This window comes from Corylus avellana, chromosome 4 (genome assembly GCF_965113065.1).
Source record: "Corylus avellana chromosome 4, dhCorAvel1.hap1.2, whole genome shotgun sequence".
In the NCBI taxonomy this organism is placed as follows: Eukaryota; Viridiplantae; Streptophyta; class Magnoliopsida; order Fagales; family Betulaceae; genus Corylus; species Corylus avellana.
In genome coordinates this window covers 7,689,124-7,710,020 of record NC_142493.1, presented here as the reverse complement: position 1 = coordinate 7,710,020, position 20,897 = coordinate 7,689,124, and the positions used below count along the sequence as shown (strand labels likewise).

At 35.4% G+C, this 20,897-nt stretch overlaps 2 protein-coding genes across 4 annotated transcripts; one reads left to right on the top strand and one right to left on the bottom strand.

Annotated features, from left to right (window-relative positions):
- Positions 1 to 162: 162 nt before the first annotated feature.
- Positions 163 to 6,735, bottom strand: LOC132177812 (vacuole protein). Of its 2 annotated transcripts, XR_015911849.1 has the most exons (7): positions 6,460 to 6,735; positions 6,271 to 6,366; positions 3,078 to 3,118; positions 2,555 to 2,672; positions 1,968 to 2,048; positions 499 to 614; positions 163 to 363 (listed from the first exon to the last, which is right to left on the bottom strand). XR_015911849.1 is itself a non-coding variant. In XM_088515213.1 (6 exons), the coding sequence occupies exons 1-6, from the start codon at positions 6,649 to 6,651 to the stop codon at positions 558 to 560; spliced, it is 585 nt and encodes a 194-aa protein (XP_088371339.1). In that variant the 5' UTR covers positions 6,652 to 6,735; the 3' UTR covers positions 473 to 557. The 2 variants fall into 2 exon arrangements, 1 of the variants encoding a protein (XP_088371339.1); XM_088515213.1 differs by lacking the exon at positions 163 to 363 and having other exon boundaries at positions 473 to 614.
- Positions 6,736 to 13,719: 6,984 nt separating this feature from the next.
- LOC132177846 (beta-ureidopropionase) lies at positions 13,720 to 17,779 on the top strand. Of its 2 annotated transcripts, none has more exons than XM_059590317.2 (6): positions 13,720 to 13,955; positions 15,419 to 15,526; positions 15,967 to 16,155; positions 16,248 to 16,475; positions 16,547 to 16,783; positions 17,207 to 17,779. In XM_059590317.2, exons 1-6 carry the CDS (start codon positions 13,818 to 13,820, stop codon positions 17,570 to 17,572), a joined length of 1,266 nt encoding a protein of 421 aa, XP_059446300.1. In that variant the 5' UTR covers positions 13,720 to 13,817; the 3' UTR covers positions 17,573 to 17,779. The 2 variants fall into 2 exon arrangements, with proteins under 2 accessions (XP_059446300.1, XP_059446301.1); XM_059590318.2 differs by having other exon boundaries at positions 13,721 to 13,955; positions 16,559 to 16,783.
- Positions 17,780 to 20,897: the final 3,118 nt, after the last annotated feature.

The following is a 20,897-nucleotide window of genomic DNA, read 5'->3' as shown; positions in this document are numbered from 1 at the left end:
TATTAAACAAATTATTTGGCTTCAAAAAAACGTGTTATCAAACAAATCATTTGGTTTCAAAAAGTATCGTAGATGGTATCTAGCTTCATCCGATAAACACAGTTCTTCCATCCATATTCTTTATAATAATTTAACAGTATCACGTCAAGTCCACTCACAATATAACAGTTGTCTCATATGCTTCATTAATATTGTTTTTTTAAAAAAATATTACAAAAAACAAAATAGGGTGGTTTCAACCATCTCTATAACCGATTTGAGAGTGACCAAACCACTCCCTAGCCATTTAAAGGTTGTTCAGCCACCCTTTTATGATTGCTAGCAGTTGATCCAAACCGAGCACAAAACGCATTTTTGCATTAACTGTACAAGTATACAGAATTATTAGACTCCTGCCAAGTATTCAATTCCAAGATGGCAACTGAGTGGCATTCACAAACAATGACACAAACTAGTGTGTACAACAAAAATACAAATTCAAAAGGACAGATTTCCCACACTTTGGCTTCCTTGCCTCTGGTAACCTCAATATCCTTGGCCTACTCATGCAAATCGTCTCACACCCTCTCCACAATAAGCAATTGTTCAAGCTCCTCTCTACGCCGCGCCAATTCCTGTGATTGTCAGCAAAGCAAGTTAACACAGCAAAGTTTCTGCACCAAATCAACATACATACAGCTGAAGGAAAAGAATTAACATCATTCCAAAACTACATTCAACTATGAGTGGCAATTCATGTTTGCATGTTAGGTTTAGGTCGTATTGATATATGGGTATAAAACTATATAGATCAACTCTAACCCAACTTATTTAATTAAAAATGTCAAATCTCTCATCCCTAGCCCATTAATTTTGTGTAGGGTTCTTGGATCATGTCGAAAATTACTAGTCTTAAATGTTGCATGTTGGGTTCATATTATTCTAAAACATAAATATAAGACTATATAGATCAACCATAACCCAACCCATCTAATTAAACGAGCACGATGTCTCGACCATACCCTGCCAATTTCGCGTTGAGTTCATAGGTCGTACAAAAAATTGTCAGCCCTATGTTCATCTGCCATCCACTCATTCTGCTAAGTGCTTCAAATCTAACTTGTGAAACTTTAAGCCTGTTTCACCAGTCAACAGGCCTTCAAAGGAATCGGCTATAGACACAGAAGGTGTAAAATCCAACCCTCCAGTGTTATCACCGTAAACAGCATAATGGAGCCCCCTCACTAATTACAGAAGCCTACTTATTACATATGATTTTTCATGAGGTCATTAACCTTCTAAAATGTACAATTTTAATGTGTTCCAACTGATAACACATTACAAATTTTAGAAAACAACCAAAGGGGGAATTAAATAGTGATTACTTTCCATCCATGTTTTCAATAAGATGATGAAAAGTAGAACTTGACGTAACCTGCAAAAATTTTTAGTAATAAACACAGCCTCTTTGGCACTACAATATATCCGGAACTACCTAAGAGATATTCCTTATTATTATACATAGGAGAAACCCACTTTGGTGGGACCAATGATAGGTAATGACCTTTCTAAGTACCACAAAGCATCTTGATGAGCTGACATAAACCAAATATAGTTAAAAGACTTCGTCCAACGCTTTCAGTAGGAAAAGTATTTTGGAAAAATGAACTAAATACCAGCCTCATAATTTGTAGACTCTCCTAAATCCTACCAATTGAAATCCAAGATTTAAGATATTGTCATCAATAGCAGGTTTAAAATTTTCAACTTGCAAGCTTAACTAGAAAGATGTGATAACACAAAAGCCTCATATTCCTTTTTTCCACTTTTCCAAATATAAATCTAAGTCATGAGTAAAACTTGATAAATTGATGTACACTGCAACATACAATTCATAAACAAAAAACAATCCTGAAAGGAAAAGTCCAACCAATAATGTTGTCTGATATCTCAGTCACTTATGGAACTATGGTAACATAATAGCTTACCTCCAGATCCTTCACTGCTTGGTCCCTTGAAATCTTTTTCTGCTGCCGAAAACGTTTAAGGCGTCCAATGCACAGAAGTCCCTTGAAATTGGGTCAGGTATCAAGAAATGAAATTGTTACCTTATAAAATTTAAAATAAAATAAAATAAATAAAAAATAAAAAATAAAAAGAAAAGGAAGCTAAACTACAAGATTTTCTGCAAAACTCAACTAAAACACTAGATCATAAAAGACAATAGGTTACATATAGGGCATAGAAATTGTTGTGACCTCATTGCTCAACAAACTCAGAAGATATAAGAAATAAAAGGAGACTGATATAGCTTATTGATTAGTCGACTACTTCTTTGACCTCAACCAGGAAAGGCATCATTGAATAATTGGAGCGACAATAAGTATGAGTCCTATTTGAATTGAGTAAGAAAAATAGTTTTATCAAGAGATGCAAACATTCAGTTTTACAAATTTGAACAGAATGAGTTGCTGCTCCATATATATGCCAGCTTGTTGGAAGAGGGGAAAAAACACACATACACTTATGCACATGTAACTCCTGAATTAAAAATATGTGCTTTTCATTATCTTACCGAAACTAAATACACTACACCACAACCAAGAAGCATATAACTTGATATGTTTTGAAGAAGAACAAGCTCCTTCCGCACCCCATAATAGTCAGGGAAAGCTCTTGTCATCACAGCAACACTGGAGAGAATGTTCATGAATTCAGAAATCAAATAAGATGTATTTTTCAGTCAGATTGTGTATAAAATGAATCTAAAAGTACTTTATAGAGAAAGTCTAATAATTTCTTGAGAGTTCTAATTATATATCCTGCTTATGTGGTTTGGTCATGTGTTAGTTATAAATGAGTTTGGCTGCATTACAGTCTTACAGACTAACCAACCAACCTAAGCTGCTCTTTTTGTCGCCGGCTCAAATCAAACACAACTCACCAGCCCAACTATTAAAGATAAAATTGTAGGGTTTGAAATAATGGCTGAGGTTTGGGTTAATTGGGCTTGGGAATCTAACAGTAATCAAGACATTGCGAAGGAGAGGGAATATACAGGCAGAAAACACGAAATTATTACTAAATTGTAGACATACAAGATCTGCAGCATACCCCTACCAGCCCAATACTCCAACACCTGCAAAAATGGTGACAGAAATATTAAATGAGATAATGAGATCAGTGATCTTTTTGATAAGTAAGATCAATTATCAAAATGATTACACGTATCTGGTCAGATATTTGGATTTCATAAAGGTCTATAAATAATAATCAGGCACATGCTTCGGCATATTAATTAAACAACAAAACATTGCTAGGTACTAGTAGGTGCATTCTACCGTTACTTATCCAAAAAAAAAAGGTAGGTGCATGTGAACGTTATGCTGTCAATGCTGACAAAAGCAACTAGAACCGAAATTAAAAAGGATAGTTGCCAGTTAATATTTTTATGTATACTACTTTTTTCATTTTATTGGTACAAGGATTATATTAGCATTTTTAACACAGCACCCTTCTTCCATCCTCTGAGGGAGTTGCCCCAGGCACAACAGATTACATAGGTGGCAACTTCCAATTGAGGAACATACAAATCAGTGATGATTATAATTATGATAATAACGGGTTGTTAAAATCGGGATCCTAGCTAAGATCGATGGGAAGGTTTCTATGATCAGATCAAGAATCGAATCAAGGACCATAAGATTTTACAAGCTATTAAAATGGCTAATAATAAAGAATTCTAAGTTTCTTGAATTACAGTGCCAAGTTTTCATTTCCACAAATCATATCATGTGGATATTTTGACTCTTTGGCATGCCTTACGCTGGAAGAGAACACCCTTGATTGAAGGTTGGTTTTGATACCTCACTAAAATAAAAGGAATCTTGATTAAACACGAGTAATATATTACTATAAGGAATCTCCCTTCCCCCTCTGCATATATATATATATATATATATAAGAATTAAGAAGAGCCTAATCATGCATAAGATAGATGCACTTAGAACAACGTTCAAACACACCACACTTCCCACCTGTCCTAAAACAATGAAGAGAAGGAAGAACTATGCTAACACCAGAAAATAAGTGCCAATAGTCCCAAATAAATAAATAAATAATAGTTTCAACATCAAATGAAAATGTTCCTATCACTCAACCACCATAAGATTACAATGTGAACATAATAAGATCAAAGCATTTCATAAAACCTAATAATACTGCAACGCGCAGTCGATCGGTAAGAAGAAATTACAATCTGAACTCTCAAACAGGTGAATTTCATGTCAAATTGAACTACCAACATGCCAATACTAGTTCAACCCAACCAATTACTATCTATCAAAGAATCACAAACCCATACTTCCTTCTATATGTGCAACAAGTACGTTAGGTTGTGTTTTTGTATTGGCAATTCATGTGTTAAAACATGGTTTTTGGGTTGTAATGTTTAGTGTTGAGTTAAGGGTTATGTGGCGTCCCACGTTGCCTGGGTGTGAGAAAGGGGATGTGCTTATATAGAGCATGCTCTCTCTAAATGGTATGAGGCCTTTTGGGTTAAACCCAATAATAAAAATGTGTGAGTTTGGCCAAAAACGGACAATATCATATCATTTAGGGCAAGGTATTGCATATGGTATCAGAGCCGAACTCAGCCTGAGATGGGGAGAACGTGCACAAGCCCATAAGAGTCGCCAACGAGAATGCTGGGTCCCAAGAGGGGGTGATTGTGGCGTCCCACATTACCTGGGTGTGAGAAAGGGAATGTGCTTATATAGAGCATGCTCTCTCTAAATGGTATAAGGCCTTGGGGTAAACCTAATAATAAAATCGTGCGGGCTTGGCCTAAAGCGGACAATATTATATCATTTAGGGTGGGGTGTTACAAGTTAAGTCGCTGTAAAAGTTGGTTTAAGACATGAAAAATTCAAGTTTATGAATGTTGTCCAGTAATGGCCTAGTCAGAGTAAAACGACAATATCTTTTGATTTTGGTATCAAATGACGGCAACCCTGGTGGCGTAGAAAGCCGATTCAAAGGGCTACAACTTTGTATTTCACGACCATTTTCTAATTCTAATGTTTACTGACTTAAAATGGGTTGTCAACAAAAGTCAAGAATTGAAGTTTGGAAGACTTTGATCAATAGCTCAATCAATCGAACCAGTCATCGTCTTAAGATTGAAACCTAAGAAGCTCAATCGAAGCTTGTTCAGCTGAGGTGATGAAATCGGCAATGAATCTATGAAACCTTGCATACGAACGAGAATTAGTTCCATTCGAAGGAGACAACCTCTGGCAATTTAATTGTTAGCCAACTTTGCTTTAAAACCTTTGTTTTCTCCCTACCCATATAAGCCTAATGACCTACAACTTTCATAAGACCTAGAGGCTATTTTGCATTGTTCTTAGAAACATTCCTAAACACCTTTTGAGCTAAACAGATTTGATTCCTCTGCTTGATTTTATCAACCAAATCACAGAAAACCTTCAACCACCAAAGTTTTGGGTTGCAACAGACAAGGTTTGTTTGTGATGGTGATCTATGTAGAAGAAGGCCAAAAGTCTTCACTGTGGTGGAAAGTGAATGCGTTGTTTGTCGAGGTTACAAATTGAGTCTTTGGAGTTACAAAGGTTTTATAAGTAAGATCAATCTGTAAATAAGTATTCTATGGTGGCTACTTTAGGGTTGGCTAGCCCTAGCGTGGTTTTACTTTTGAATAGTTCTTTAAAAAGTTTCCACTTCGTTACCAAAACCTGTGTTTTGTTTCATTTTATATTTTTGTGGTTTTGGTATTGATAACTATGGTAACTGGATTAATAATTGCCTTGGTAGTCTTGTGTTTAGCAACTTCAGGTCTCAATCAGAAATTTCATATTCAAAAACATCAAATTTGGTAATTAAATTAAAAAGGCAAATGCTCAACATCTCAAAAACCATGTTTAATCTTTTCCACTTCCAAGTGAAATTCAATTGTTCTGGCAGCTGTCCGCCCACCAAAAGGGTAAATTTAAACCATTGTAAAAGACGTCCAAAACAGTGGTCCATTGCCCATTGGTTTTCTTCATAACAATATGTGCGTACACATGTACACATATATTTTCCCTACTATAAGGAGAATTATCAATAAAAAAGTGCACACATAAAGGGAAGAGTTAAAGAAATGAAAGCCGAATCAAGAATTAAGGGTGAGAAATTGCTCCAAAGAACAACTACCAATAGAATTCAAACTCAAATTCAAATTCAAATTCGTTAAAACAACAATTCACAACGCAAATCAACAAAGCAAACCTGCCAGAACTTCAGTATGAATGCCCATTCCGTCTCAGCCAGAACCACAAAGCACGCAATCAGAACCGCGTAACACCGAAATATCCCATCGAATATCTACAATCACCACATAGCCACTCCAATTACACATACACGAAAATATACACATAAACACAGAGAGAGAGAGAGAGAGAGAGAGAGAGAGAGTACATCAGATCCATTCTCGAAGGATCGAATGGCGGACATAACATTGACTGCAATGCAGAGGAGGGCGACGGCGGCGGTGATGACGCTGAAACACCTACAGACCACCAGAAAAGGGTCATGCCTCGCTCTCACTCTGATGATGCCGCTCGAAGGTGCCCCCTCCTCCACACTCTCTTCCTCTCCGTCTCTCGACATTTCTCGCGCTGTCTCAGCTCCCTCAAAATCCTCTCATTCACGTTTCAGCGTTTTTTTTCTTTCTTTTTTTGTGTAGTCTCTAAAGCGGGATTCTACATTCTTCACCTGCTATTCAAGGAACTCAGTTGAGAACTGACACGTGCAAGTTAAGTACTTCTACGGACACGTGCCGGTGGAAGATTGTTTAGGGCAAGGGGTCAAAATTTACGGTTAGTTACAATAATATCTGAATTTTTTAATTAAAAATTCTATAAAAAGCTTCATAAAATTTTGATACGAGTTAATTACGTGGTAAAAAAAAAATTAAAGGAAAGTAAATATTAATTTTTTTTTTTTTTTACCGCTGCTTTATGTTGAAGGAAAGGTTGACTGGCCGTTGCACTTGGAGATCAGAAACACGAAACATCCATCACCTGTTGTCTTTTTGTGTGGAAGACACATGCATGTATGACAACCTAAGGGTACCTTTAAAAATCTCAGATCGGCTTGAGTTTATTGCCGGTTTTGGCGGGTACCTTTAATAAGTAAAGGGCTAGGGACGGAAACCAAAATTTTTATGGGGAGAAAGATTAAAATGATAAAAGATTTTTTGGGGTAAAAATTTAATTTTGAGAGGGTTCAACCTTATATATATATAAAAGATTTTTTGGGGTAAAAATTTAATTTTGAGAGGGTTCAACCTTTTATATATATATATATATATATATATATATATTTTGGAGACTGCCGAGGGCTAACTTCACCCTTGGTGCAGGGTTCGTTTCAATTAAATATTATACGTGTTATGCATTATCTATTAAAAAAGAGTTTGAACTCATAAGTGAGAGACAGTGTTAAAGTATTGATTAACTATTCATCTCAGTTTTAGTTTATACGCTAAATTGTAATTTAATATGATATTAGAATCAAATGTTCAAATCTTGACTCCATCATTTACTCTCATTTCAATAAATATTCCACGTGTTAAAGGTATTAGTTGGGTTTTGCCCAACTGTGTATACAAATGGTTACCAAAAGGTCTAGTGGAGTTATATAAGGTTGCTCAACAAGACGTTTCGTCTTTGCTATTTTGCATGGCAATGCACTTTGAACCTGTTCTCTTTCTCTCTAATTCTATCTTCTTCTTGTTTTTTAATCTTTATATTATTCATCTCATAAAATTAGGGATTTGGCTTGCATGCGATAGTTTTCGAAGTAGCTTTAAAATGCAAATAATATAAAATTCATTAAAACTTAAAAATCATAAAACAATAATAATTAAAATACTAAAAAACACTAAAAAAAAAAAAAGAGAGAGAGAACCAGACAGATTTCAGAGAGAGAGGGAGGCGGAGAGAGAGAACTGAGAGGCAGAGAGAGAAGAAGAGGTGGTGCCGTGGGCAGTGTTGAGCGGCTGTGATCAGCCCCATTCCGGCAGGAAATGACTGGATTTGCAGGCGTGCTCCAGTGAACTATTGCCGGAGCCCTCTAAACTCCAAACTCCATTTCAATTGGTATAAATTCTGGGTCCTATTTCATATGGGTATTGAATTTGGGGGTTTCTTTCTATTGATTTTCTGGATTTAGCTTGAGTTTGTGAATATTTTGTTTGGTTGCTGAGAAAATGTTGGGGAATGGAAAGAAAATGTGTTTTGGAAAGATTGAGAGTTTTTTTGGGGTCCTGCTCTTTGATTTTTGGGTAATTCTCAGTGTTAAGGAAGAATGAATTAGTGCTCAATTTTGGGTAATTCTCTGTGTTTTCCTCCAGTTTTCCACCAACCAAACGAAAAAACAGAGCATAACCAAAATCCGAACGACAAGAAAAAAAACCCAGATTACCTACATACCCAAAAGAGAAGAGAATAACCCTAGTGCAAATCTTGGTTACCCACATAATCCTGGACCTCCACCTAGGCATGGGGCTCTACCTGTCCTTCCAGCCTTGTAGAGCCACCTTCGTCGCCAGAAACCCCACCATTAAGGACACCTCGAAGAGCACGAGGTGAGGAGAGATCACGGTCCGCCATAGCTGGGGGATTGCGGAGGGACGAAAGTTCACTCTTCGGTAGAAATGGGGGCTAAAATGATTGGTGGGATTTGCCTACAGGACCTCCCCAAGGCCTTTGGGGGTGGCCGGACCACCCCCAATGGCCATGGGGTGCCCAAATGGGGTGGCCGGCCACCCCATTTGGGCAAGGGGTGGCTGGCCACCCCATTTGGGCAAGGGGTGGCTTTGGGTTTTATATATATATATATATATATATATATATATATATATATTTTTTTAGTTTTTTTTTTTTAAATATTTTTAGTTTTTTAATGATTGATTTTTTTTATAATTTATAATTTTTAATAATTTATTTATTATTTTTTAAAAGAAAACAACTTTTTAGTGCCCAAAACGTTTCCGTTTTGGGCAACCGCATGCATTTCACTACCTCATGCAAGCCGGATCCTAGAAAATTAGAGTAGTTTGCACTAAAGAACAATATTAAAAATACACGGACGAAACTCTTATATCCAAACCTTATTTATGGCATGTTTAACTACTACTTTAAACTTCAGTTAAACTATAAGTAGCAAAATTTATCACCCTTTTGACATGAACTACGTGTCAAATGGACACCATTTTAAGTACGGCTCGAGTATCTTCCATTAATTGCCCATATTTGCTCTAATTTCTCCTGCTTGATTTGATAACGTTAACAACTTGGAGCGCATCACCCTCCAGAACAATATATCTAAGACATGAGTCTCTACAGCCCTGCAATTGGTTCTAGAGTCTCCTCCCTAGTCAGACTTTTAACTGCTATCAGGTCTCCCTTATGATCCCTTATTATAGCTCCATAGCCGATTCCCCCCGTTAACCTTATCAAATAGTTGCATCTCAATTAACTTTATAGAAATCAATTGGTGATGTTTTTCCCATATGAGGTGGTGAATCATTCCATTCGCTTTTGGCAAATATCTTATTAGATCTTTTGTAAGACGTGGTGGTAGCCAGACATGAATGATATTATAGGGCTTCAAACTTACAAAACAACGTCAACTTTTCAATATATTAAAACCAGAAAGTTACGATACATCGTACGTGGTTCAAAAGGTGAGTTCAAGAAGGCATGGGAATGTTCCAATATTACCACTTGGAGCCTTCCCTTCCAATGAATTCTTGACACCTGTAGGCTGTATCTGATATTTCGAGTAAGGTTACAATCATAAGTTGTTTCATCATCAATCAATTTTGTAGTACGATAAGATAAGATCCAAAAACACATAAATAGTTTCCAAAAACAAAAACAAACAAAAAAAAAAAAACACTATTCAAGGAACTCAGTTGAGAACTGACACGTGTCAGACACGTGTCAGTTTGTGGACCTCTATGGACACGTGTCAGTGGAAGATCGTTAAGGGCAAGGAGTTGCGATGATATCTGAATTATCTAGTTAATATCATTTTTAAAAATTCAATAAAAAGCTTCATAAAATATTGATACGATTTAATTAATTTCTTGGCATAAAAGAACAAGAATTAATACTTTAAGATTAATCTTTTAAAGGTCGTAAAGTATTAGTTCTTGTTTTTTTACCGCTGCTTTGTGATGAAGAAAAGGTTGACTGGTTGTTGGATTTGGAGATTTATCAGAACCATTCATCACCCGTTGACTTTTTGTGTAGGAGACACCTGTATGGCAACCTAAGTTGGCAATGGTTGTATATACTTAGGGTATCCAATGTTTTTTTTTCCTCTTTTTTATTTTTTTAAAGTTGGTGTTCAATGTTTGATTGTATAGTTAGGCTGGTTATGGACCGTAGGGGTCGGAATTTGGTGGTTTCCGATTCCAACAGGCAACATAGTCGGAATCGAAAAATGCGAGCTACGTCAAATTCTTTACATAGTAAAAAATCTCAGGTCACGTAAAATTATCTTTCTTTTTCATTACTATATTTAGATTATGAAATTTTACATGTACCAAAGCCTTATAAAGGCACCACTACCGCCCACACGCGTTGCCTAGAGAAGCTGCCGGAATTTCGATCTCCGCCACGCGCCGCCACGTCTGATGGATCAGCCTTGTCCTCAGAACATTCAACAAATTTGCCACCGGCTGTCCTGGAACCGTCCGAAAATCCACCATCGGAGATCGGATGCACCACCACACACCTGTCGAAGCTCCTGTGTGTGGGCTTCACGCGCCAAGGCGTGGCCGCCAGTGAAGGCGCATGTAATACACACTCCAGTATCTCATTTTCTTTTCAGCAACCTCTCAGCGCGCCACCTCAACAGGCTTTCCAACCCCGTCCAAAACCAGTTTCTAAGCCGGGTCATCGGGTTTAAAACCGATCCCAAACCAAGTCAATCTCTCCAAACCGGTCCAAATTAGTCAACCTAGTCCACCGAGTTAGACCAGGTTCATATTATTTGCGGTCAGACCATATGCAATGGTCCATAAGTTTCGGCCAAAATTATGGCCCATATAATTTGCCCAAATCAAGCCTATAAGGCTCTAATCCAAGCTCAAGCCCAAGATTTTGGGTCCAATCCATTCCAATGGATTCAAAGCTCAAACACAACTAGGCTTCAGCCCAGTTGCCACCATCAGCCACTTTTGGCAGCTAGCCGCCGTCCTCCGCCACTGGCCGCCCCAACTCCGGCCACTACACTGCAACTTTCCCGGCAAAAAAAAAAAAAAAAATTCCTTTATATTTCCAACCTCAATTTTATACGTTGAGTTTGATGGGATATTAAAATATTTTATATATTATTCTAGGGTTTCTTGTCTTTCTTATTAGGGTTTATTCCCTACCTTAATTAGTTTAGGGTTACTTGCCTATCACTCGTAGCATCTCTATAAATAGAGGCATATGTATTTATTCATATAACACTACATTAATACAATGTAGTCTCTTGTTTGCTTCTGCTCTCTATTATTCTTCCGCTCTTTTATACCTCTCAATAATTTTAACATTGTACCAAAGCCTTCTAAAGGCACAACTACCGTTTTTCTTTAATCTTTTATTTTGTTTTCTTCTCAATGCATGGCTACCCCCACCGTCTTTAAAACAAACTCCTTCGTCAACCACTATATATATATATATATATATATATATATATATATATATATCATATTTCTTTTGATTATTTTCTGCTGATTTTGTTCACATATAACATCTTGTTACGTACACGGAACATCTTTCCTCTCTTCTCATGGATTACAAATTAAAATTCGGTATTTATGGATAATGTCTCTTTCTTTCTTCTCAATCACTCTTCCGTAATGTGTAACCGTTGAATTGAACATATGTTTCATTGTCGGAGTATGCTTATCGTCCAAGTTCAGACCAAAAGTAGCCGATATTGGCCAAAAGTAGCCGTTTTCCCATTACGGTCATAACAGCCAACATTCCAATTCTGGTCGTAAATGAGAGGTTATCAAGCCAACTTGTGTTGCCAACTGATTGGCCGCTGATAGGCCTCGACTTGGGGCTGGTAACATGATTTTCAATTCTCATTAAGTTGGGTGTGTAAAGTTTCATAATCTAAATATAGTAAAGAGAAAGAAAGACACAGAATTAGGGTAGTTTGACCAATGACCTACGTCCACACATTAAAACTTTTTCTTGGCTATGTCTTTCCAAGAATCTGAATGTTACATGTCTCTTTTACTTTTACATTAAACAACCATATTGTAACTATTGTTTATTGAATTCTTGTAACTCTTGTCTTAATACGCTCCCATAAACTCAATGGTAGGTCACGTACGTTGAGTTTAGAGTATTCACAATAGACTCTTCAAATAAAAGCTAAATTTGAGGTTTTATCAAATTTAGAGAGCCACTTTTAAAATGAGTCAAATATCAAACTCTTTATACCTTTTTCTACTCTAAGTACATTTTATTATTTTATTAGTTTTAAACCCAATCAAGAGAGAGGAGGGTAAAAAATAAGCTTAAAAAATTATATAACTTTAGTTTTTTGGCTCTCGGAATGTAGGGAGTATCTATGATAGGAGTTAAATATAAAGTAGAAAATGGAGCTTGTTAAATGGGTATTTTTATGAGTTTTGTTAGATTTTTTAGAGAAAAACTATATATAACGAGCTCATTTTGAATGCTCTAAAGTACTCATTTTGCTTAGGAAAAAACAAGGTCGCGCTTTGGACAACTATATGTTGAAGTTACATGCCAAACGGAAAATTTTTCGCAAACAAAATGCGCATCTCTTTGTATTTTGAAAGCTCCTGAATCTACTTCAACAATATATTTGAGATGAAATAACCAAATGATAACTAGATTCTCAAAAGAACCAAAAAGAAATTTTGAGATTGTAAATTTTTAAGCATAGTCAAGCATTTGATAAAAAATTGCGATTTGACTTTTGAATTTGTACTTTAACTTAAAGTCTTGCGTTTTTAAAAACACTAACTTACCTTCATTTTAAAAGTATAATTTATTTTTTATTTTCTATTTTCAATCCACAACTTTTAAAAAAACATATTCTCAAACAACACAATTTTTATGATTTTTAACTCGCAAAATCGCATTGCCAATTATTTGGAGTCATTAGAACTGGTAAGCAACTACCTGCCCATTTGCCCAGATTCAGAGAAGGTTGAAGGATATTTCGAGGGTCATGTCCTGTTTCTGTGTCTTCTACATTAGGAATTCAGATGGAGTTGAAGGGTCTCAAGACCGTCATATCCCTTCACGTCCCTTACTGGTCCATAGTGTGTTCCTTTTTTTTTTTTTTTTTTTTTTGAGCAAGTCCATAGTTTGTTCTATTTACAAAACTTTGCCTACTTTTGCTGCCTTCTTTGATTGTACCTGTTACTTTGATGGCCAAGTCATTTATTTAACAAATTCTCAATGTTTCTAAGAATAGCCTTGTCCGCTTTGTATTTTATTTTCATGTAATTTTTTTTTTTTTTTTTTTTCTTTTCTCGTAAAAAGAAATAAAAAAAGTAAAAATAAAAAATAAAAAAACAAAACACTACAACATGTCCATTTGCCGCACCCACAACCGCAACTCTGTAACCAACCACTTTGGATAATTTCCAATAGCCCACGCTTCAAAGTTTTTACTATTATAATTCAGAGAGACAAATCGTCTTCGTCGTCCGAGTCAAACTCATTCCATTTCCACCACCATTCTCTGCCTCTATCTCTGCGTGCAAGAACTAAAAAAAATAAATGGAGAAAAACCAGGAGGTTGAAACGAAAAATGGAGAAGGCGTGGAAGAAAGCAAGTCCCTGAAAGACGGTTCCATTTGTGGGTACGAGTCACTTCACTCTCTCCTGAGCGCAAACCTCAAGCCTGAGATCTTCCAGGTCATTAACTTCTTCTTTTTCCCCCCTTTTTTCACTTATTTTTTTTCTGGGTTTATCAGCTGGAGCTAAGTTTTCGATATATATGTATCTGGGTCATTGACTCAACGGGTTTGAATCTGATCCGAAACTTTGTTTGATCAATTTCGTTTTGTGAACTCTCTGTACTATTGCACTTACAGTGTGCTTCAGTGTTTTCAAACTTGGCGATTCCTTATATCAGCGACTAGTTTATTTGGAACGATTAAGAAAGTAATTGTTTTATTGAATGAACTGAAATAAGAAAGTATTGGTTTTATTGAATGAACTGAAATTCGTGGATTTGGTTGCAAACCCAGTATAAATTTGGAGTTTTTTAATAAATTTAGAATTTTGATTTGGAGGATTTGGTTTTTATATGTATCTGCAATTGTTGTGGCCGTGTAAACTGAACCCAGAAAGCAAAACTATTTGATTAAGGATTTGGTTCCTCTGCAGTGAAAATCGGCCCAGAAAGATCATGTGGGAAATAAGTCTTTCTAAATTTAGCACAAGGACTAGAAGCAACCATACTATGGATCATATCTGTTTAACCAACTGTAGAAAGACTCAGTTTTGTCCGACTAGTTTTGATGATCTGAGAAACCAACCATCTCAATGCTAACCTGGCTACCAGAATTCCAGAATTTATGGGACCTATAGTTAGCTGAGTGGAATTAAATATGGTCGACTATGTGGACATTTGTATATTAGTTCTTACATCCTTTTACTGTTAAACAATCACGAAAGTACCATCCATGCATGCATTTGAACTCAATTATCCACAATTTGTAGATCATAGTCGAATATTTGTGGTGTTGCATTGAGCATGTTGCCTGTAAGAGCTTTTCTGGCCTTTAGATTTGTCTACTCGCCAAATTGTAGAATTTAGGCCCAAGGAGCATAATTGGATAGCCGAAATATGCAAGTCTTCAATATGTATAGAGTAAAATGAAGTTTTTTTTTTTTTTTTTTTTTTTTTTTGGTGTAGCATACCTGTTTGACATGAGTACTTTGCTAGTGTTGAAAAGTCCATACAACAAAAGAATACATTAAGGAAGTAGTTTTAGCAAGAATTTGGGATTATTAATCTATTAAAAGTTCCATTCTCCATGTTTCATTCGCTTGTTGAATATATTTATCAGATATGAATCCATCGAAAACATTTTCACAGCAGTTTTCTTGTCGCATCACAGTGATTGAATATCCATATGATACATTGAAAAATATAAATGGAATGTAATTTTAGTTCATTCTTTGTTTTGTGTATTAATTTGTACTTGATCTTTTTCTTCTTTTTTTTCGGGGGTGGGGTGGGGGAGTTAAGTTAACCTGTTCTCCTTGCTTATGCACAACTTTAAAATTTCTGTAATTGTGATGGAAGTTGTGCATTCACCACATGTACACATTTTGGGATATTTTCTTAAAACTTTATTACTATTTTGCAGGAAGTCAGCCGCTTGCTACTTGGGCTTAACTGTGGAAGGGCAATTGATACGATAGTTCTCCCAGAATCCACTAAAGCTCTCTCTTCAGAACATGATTTTGACCTTCAGGTAGGCATTTGTCCTGCCTGTTGCTTTGGTGGTTCAGTTTTAGAATTTTTATTTAAGTATAATCCATCCGTCCTGCAGTTTTTGAAAGTTTACAAATCGCATGCATTTTAAGGAAACAAACACTGCTCAAATGGTCTTAGACGGGGCAAGAAATGTAGTTTCAAATTTTTAAAATAGGTCAAGTTAAAATTTGGGAAAATGTGGGTTCATAGGAAGATAAATGGATACACTTTCATTATTAGAAACTTTCATCTAGTTTGGGACAGACTAAAAAGGAGAACACATAATGTGGGATGAAGAAATATGATTTTGTTGTAAAATGTGGAGACAGGACTTTTTAGGAATTCTACATGCAACATATGCGTGTTATTAGTATCAGATGACAATCCTTAAATATTTGCTGTTACATTGTTGATGAATTTTCATATTAATCCTTTCAGGCTTTCTGCTTTCATGCTGACAAAGAATTACTGAGAGCACCTAGAGTTGTTAGGGTTGGTCTTATTCAAAACTCTATATCTCTTCCAACAACTGCCCCCTTTCTGGACCAAAAGAGGGCTATCTTTCAGAAACTAAAGCCAATCATCGAGGTGGCTGGTTCTTCAGGAGTCAACATAGTATGCCTGCAAGTAAGTTATGGCATGTGGCTCGAAATACTTTTATTGATTCACTTCCATCTCAAGTCTGAAATTGTAACATTTCTTTTAAAAAATTAATACAGGAAGCATGGATGATGCCATTTGCCTTTTGTACGCGAGAGAAGAGGTGGTGTGAATTTGCAGAGCCTGTTGATGGGGAATCAACACGATTTCTTCAGGATCTTGCACTTAAATTTAATATGGTCATTATAAGTTCAATTCTTGAGAGGGATGTCAATCATGGAGAGACTCTTTGGAACACTGCTGTTATAATTGGAAATCATGGCAACATAATTGGCAAGCATCGGAAAGTAAGCTAAATAATGTTTCTGCTGTTACAGTATCTTTATTTTTTATTTTTTGGAGGACATAATGGAATTAGCTTTTTTGGCAGAACCATATACCAAGAGTTGGAGACTTCAACGAGAGCACATATTATATGGAAGGCAACACAGGGCATCCTGTTTTTGAGACGGCTTATGGAAAGATCGGTGTTAATATCTGTTATGGGAGGCACCATCCTTTGAATTGGTTAGCTTTCGGCTTGAACGGTGCAGAAATTGTTTTCAACCCTTCTGCTACTGTTGGCGAACTCAGTGAACCAATGTGGCCCATCGAGGTCATTCTCTATCCATTTTCTTTATTATAAAAATTCACTTTCTTGTGATGGATTTCTCTCTTTTGAATCTTGATTTTGCTTCTGAGATGTTATGCTTTCTTTAAACTTTGGCACCTTGACATTAGGAATAACGATAGTTAAATAGTCTTCTTAGCAGTAAATAACATGATATATCAAAAGCTTCTTCATGTTGCAATTATATATTCTGATAATGGTATTGTAGATGTAACATAATTGACGAGTAATGTTATTTAATAGACTCTTGTACAACAGGATGACGTTACTGTAAAAATCATCCTTTGAATCAGGGTTTTTTTTTTTTTTACAAGCTCTTGCCTTGTCATTCAATTACATGGCAGTTGTACAGGAAACTATTTAATAGAATTACTTGAAATTGACATATTATCTTGTGCTTTTTTACAGGCCCGAAATGCTGCAATAGCAAACAGTTACTTTGTTGGGTCAATCAACCGAGTTGGGACTGAGATATTCCCCAATCCATTCACTTCGGGTGATGGAAAGCCACAACATGCAGATTTTGGGCACTTTTATGGATCCAGCCATTTTAGTGCCCCAGATGCTTCTTGCACTCCATCTCTTTCCCGCAATAGGGATGGCTTGTTGATCTCAGACATGGATCTTAACCTCTGCAGACAGCTAAAAGACAAGTGGGGCTTCCGAATGACTGCCCGGTATGAGGTGTATGCAGAGTTGCTTGCTAATTATTTGAAGCCAGATTTCAAGCCCCAAGTCATTTCTGACCCTTTGTTACATAAGAAGACTCTGTAAATTTCAGGTACTAGGAAGAGTTCATGTGCAAAGAAAAAAAAAATAGTTAAAAACTGTGTTGGAATAATACTTCAAGTTGAAGTTTTCTGTCAAAAATAAATGTACTCAGTGTTGACTTGAGAACTTTCATTGTTTTTAAGATTTAGTTGTACAGTTAGATAGCCAGTATTGCCTGGTGCTATTAAATAAATTCTCAGTTTAATATCAGTTTTTTTTTTTTTTTTACTAAAAAAAAAAAAAAAAAAAATTTTGATATTATCTGTGAAACAAAATCCAGTTTATGCTTTCCACTTTTTTTCATTTACCTAATTGGGTAGTTTGTCCATCTTTCTCACCTTTGAATTTAAGTTCCAGTTGAAGATACCTATATGCTTCTCTCTCTAGTTTTAGTGAGAGAAGCTCTCACTTTTTCTCAGAGAAAATTATCTGTCTCCCAATGAGACCTCCCCGGCTGGCTGCTTGCATGACTATGGACCTTGGTTGCGGCCTCCCTTCCTTCTCCCTTCCCTTTTTTGGTTCATTTCCTAATTTGTTGTACTTATTTTAGGCACAATATTTTTGTTTGGGCCCTATGTTGAGAAGTCTACCTCCTCTTGGTTTTTGCTTCCATGTAATCTTTTTTTTGTTTTTTTTTTTTTTTTGAATAGAAAAAAAAAAAGAAATGAAAAAGAAAATAAACAAAAAACTTCAGAAAACCTCCATAAACTTTCACTTGTTTAGACACTACTTCCAAAGTTTAAAAATTTTCAATTATGGGTATTGAATTCTTAATTTTTTTCAATTACCATATTCTTTTATTAGGATTTTTTGGTTAAATTTTGTCAAAATTTTCAAAATACCACGTGTTGTATTTAATGTGCAAAAAGTATATTGTTTCTCTATCCGCCCTAACAACTACTATAGTTTCTTATGGCAATTAATTTTTCTTTTTTTTTGAAAAAAAAAATCACATTAACCATTTATTTTGCTATAATGAAATTAAAAAAAAAATGGTAAAGTCCACTTAACCCATTCAAACTACCACCCCAATGACAATCTACCCCACAAACTATCAATTGGGACAATTTATCCCATAAACTACCAAAACAATGACGATGTACCTCCCAATGCTAGCAAAATGACGAAATTACCCTTATAAAATTTTCAATACAAAAATACACTTAAAAGTTTTTTAAAAAAATTAAATTGTAGTATCTTAGTTTTTATTTTAGTAAGGGTAATTTCATCATTTTGTTAAAATTGGGAGTACATTGTCATTGTTTTGGTAGTTTGAGGGGTAAATTGTCGCAATTGATAGTTTGGAGGGTAGATTGTCATTAGGTGATAGTTTGAGGGGGTTAAGTGGACTTTACCCTAAAAAAAATAACTTTTTTTTTTTTTTTTTTTTTTTTTTTTATCATTTTTGCTTTTAAATGCATTTTTTTTTCTTTTCATTTTGTTACAAAACATTAGTAGTAAAATAAAAAAAACACTTAAGACACATAGTACCAAACCGCTATATAAAGTTTTTCAGTGGTAAAATTTTAGAGAGTTTTATTTTCCTATGTAATCTCAAACATGCTCATTATTTAGTAAGTCCCTAGACTTTTTATTGTTTTCAAACAATACAATAGTCGAATAACACATCAATGAACTAATTCCCTAGTACTATTTCCTACAATTTCTCCTTTAAGGTTGGATTTTTGGATGGCAGTGAATTTGGGTTGACAAAAAGAAAGGAAGATTTAAAGGATAAGCATTAAATAAATGATAGTCATATAGGCTTCATAAAGGATAAATTTTTTATATTGTGTTATTAAATATTTATTTTAAATTTTAATTGTATTTTTTTTTATGTTATAAAAAATACAATATATAAAAAATAAATATTATTTTATTATTTTAATGTCGCCGCTACTAAAATCAATTCTTGGCTCCGCCACAGGGTGGGTGTATTGCCATCAACATTCAGTTATGAATGTGTTACATTTAGATTTTATTTATGTTTTTTTTAATATGCTTGTCGGATTTATAATTTATGGTAAAATGATTAGCAAGTGTGATTTGAATAATAGTGTCCAACTATAGATAATGTCTTTTTGTATTTATTACAAGCAAAAATTTGAACTTTAAGGCAAAAAATGCTTACAGAAATGATTGGTGTAAATATTTTGCCCATATTTCTCACATATTATCTTACAAATAAGCTATTAGATTTGTAGACTTATGTGGACTTCACATAATTAGTCAATGGTGGATCCCACGAATCTTATGTTTAATCTATTGAATTTGTAGGAGAAAATAGAAAACAAATATGGGCAAATTAATGACACCAATTATTTTTCAAATTGCTTATTACCTCATATACAGATAATGGATAATAACCGCATTTAATAATTGCGCGGATGGCATACCTAAAAGTAATAACTGCATTATTGCATCCACATCCGTATTTTTACCCCTAATTAACATCATTGGAGACGCATTTGTGTTGGTCATTTTTACAGGGAGAGAGAGAGAGAGAGGGGTTTGGACCTTTGAAAATGACATTCAATCTAAGTTATTAACATCTTGGTGATACATTTGCATTGGTCATTTTTACACAAAAGAGAGATCTAGAGAGAGGGATTGGTCACTTTACGTTATTAACATTTTTTTTTTCTTTTTCTAATTGAATAAGGAAAGAGTTACGGGGAAGGATTCATCCCACTTCTGATCCAAATGGAAAAAGAAGTGAGTGATCCTAAAAATGAAAATAGGGTGGGCTCCCCAACAATAGACTCAAAACAAACTAAAACAGCACAAAAATAATTACAATAGTTAAGAAATGAGACAAATAAATGACCTGGTCCTCTCAATGGGCCGCACAAGGTGTTTACATAAGCAAATGGACACAGATTAAGGCAAGCCTATTTAAATCCCCATTTGGAACTAGCAGCAACTACCGCGAAGAGGCTAAAGCCAAAAATGCACTGTCATAGTCCGATATAGGGGACTGCTGAAAAGAGAGAAACCACCATAAATTTGGTTATAAAAATCTCCACGAAATCATCAAACCACCGAAGCCCAAGGAGACAGCAACCCACAAAATCAACAAGCAGCAAACAACAATAAAAAGAGCTGTAAAATATGAGGAAAATAAAAATACATGGAATTATTTTTTTTTTATTATTATTTTTTTTAAAAAGTAGAAAAAGACCACTAAACAGTAGTTGGAATAGAGGATGGGGCGGATGGAGAGTGGCGGGAGAGCTTCTGGCAGTAGCTCGAAGTGCACGTGGCGCGCGTGTGATCCACGCTTAGGCACGTGACGACCACGCGGCGGTGCGTGGTGGCTGGAACAGGG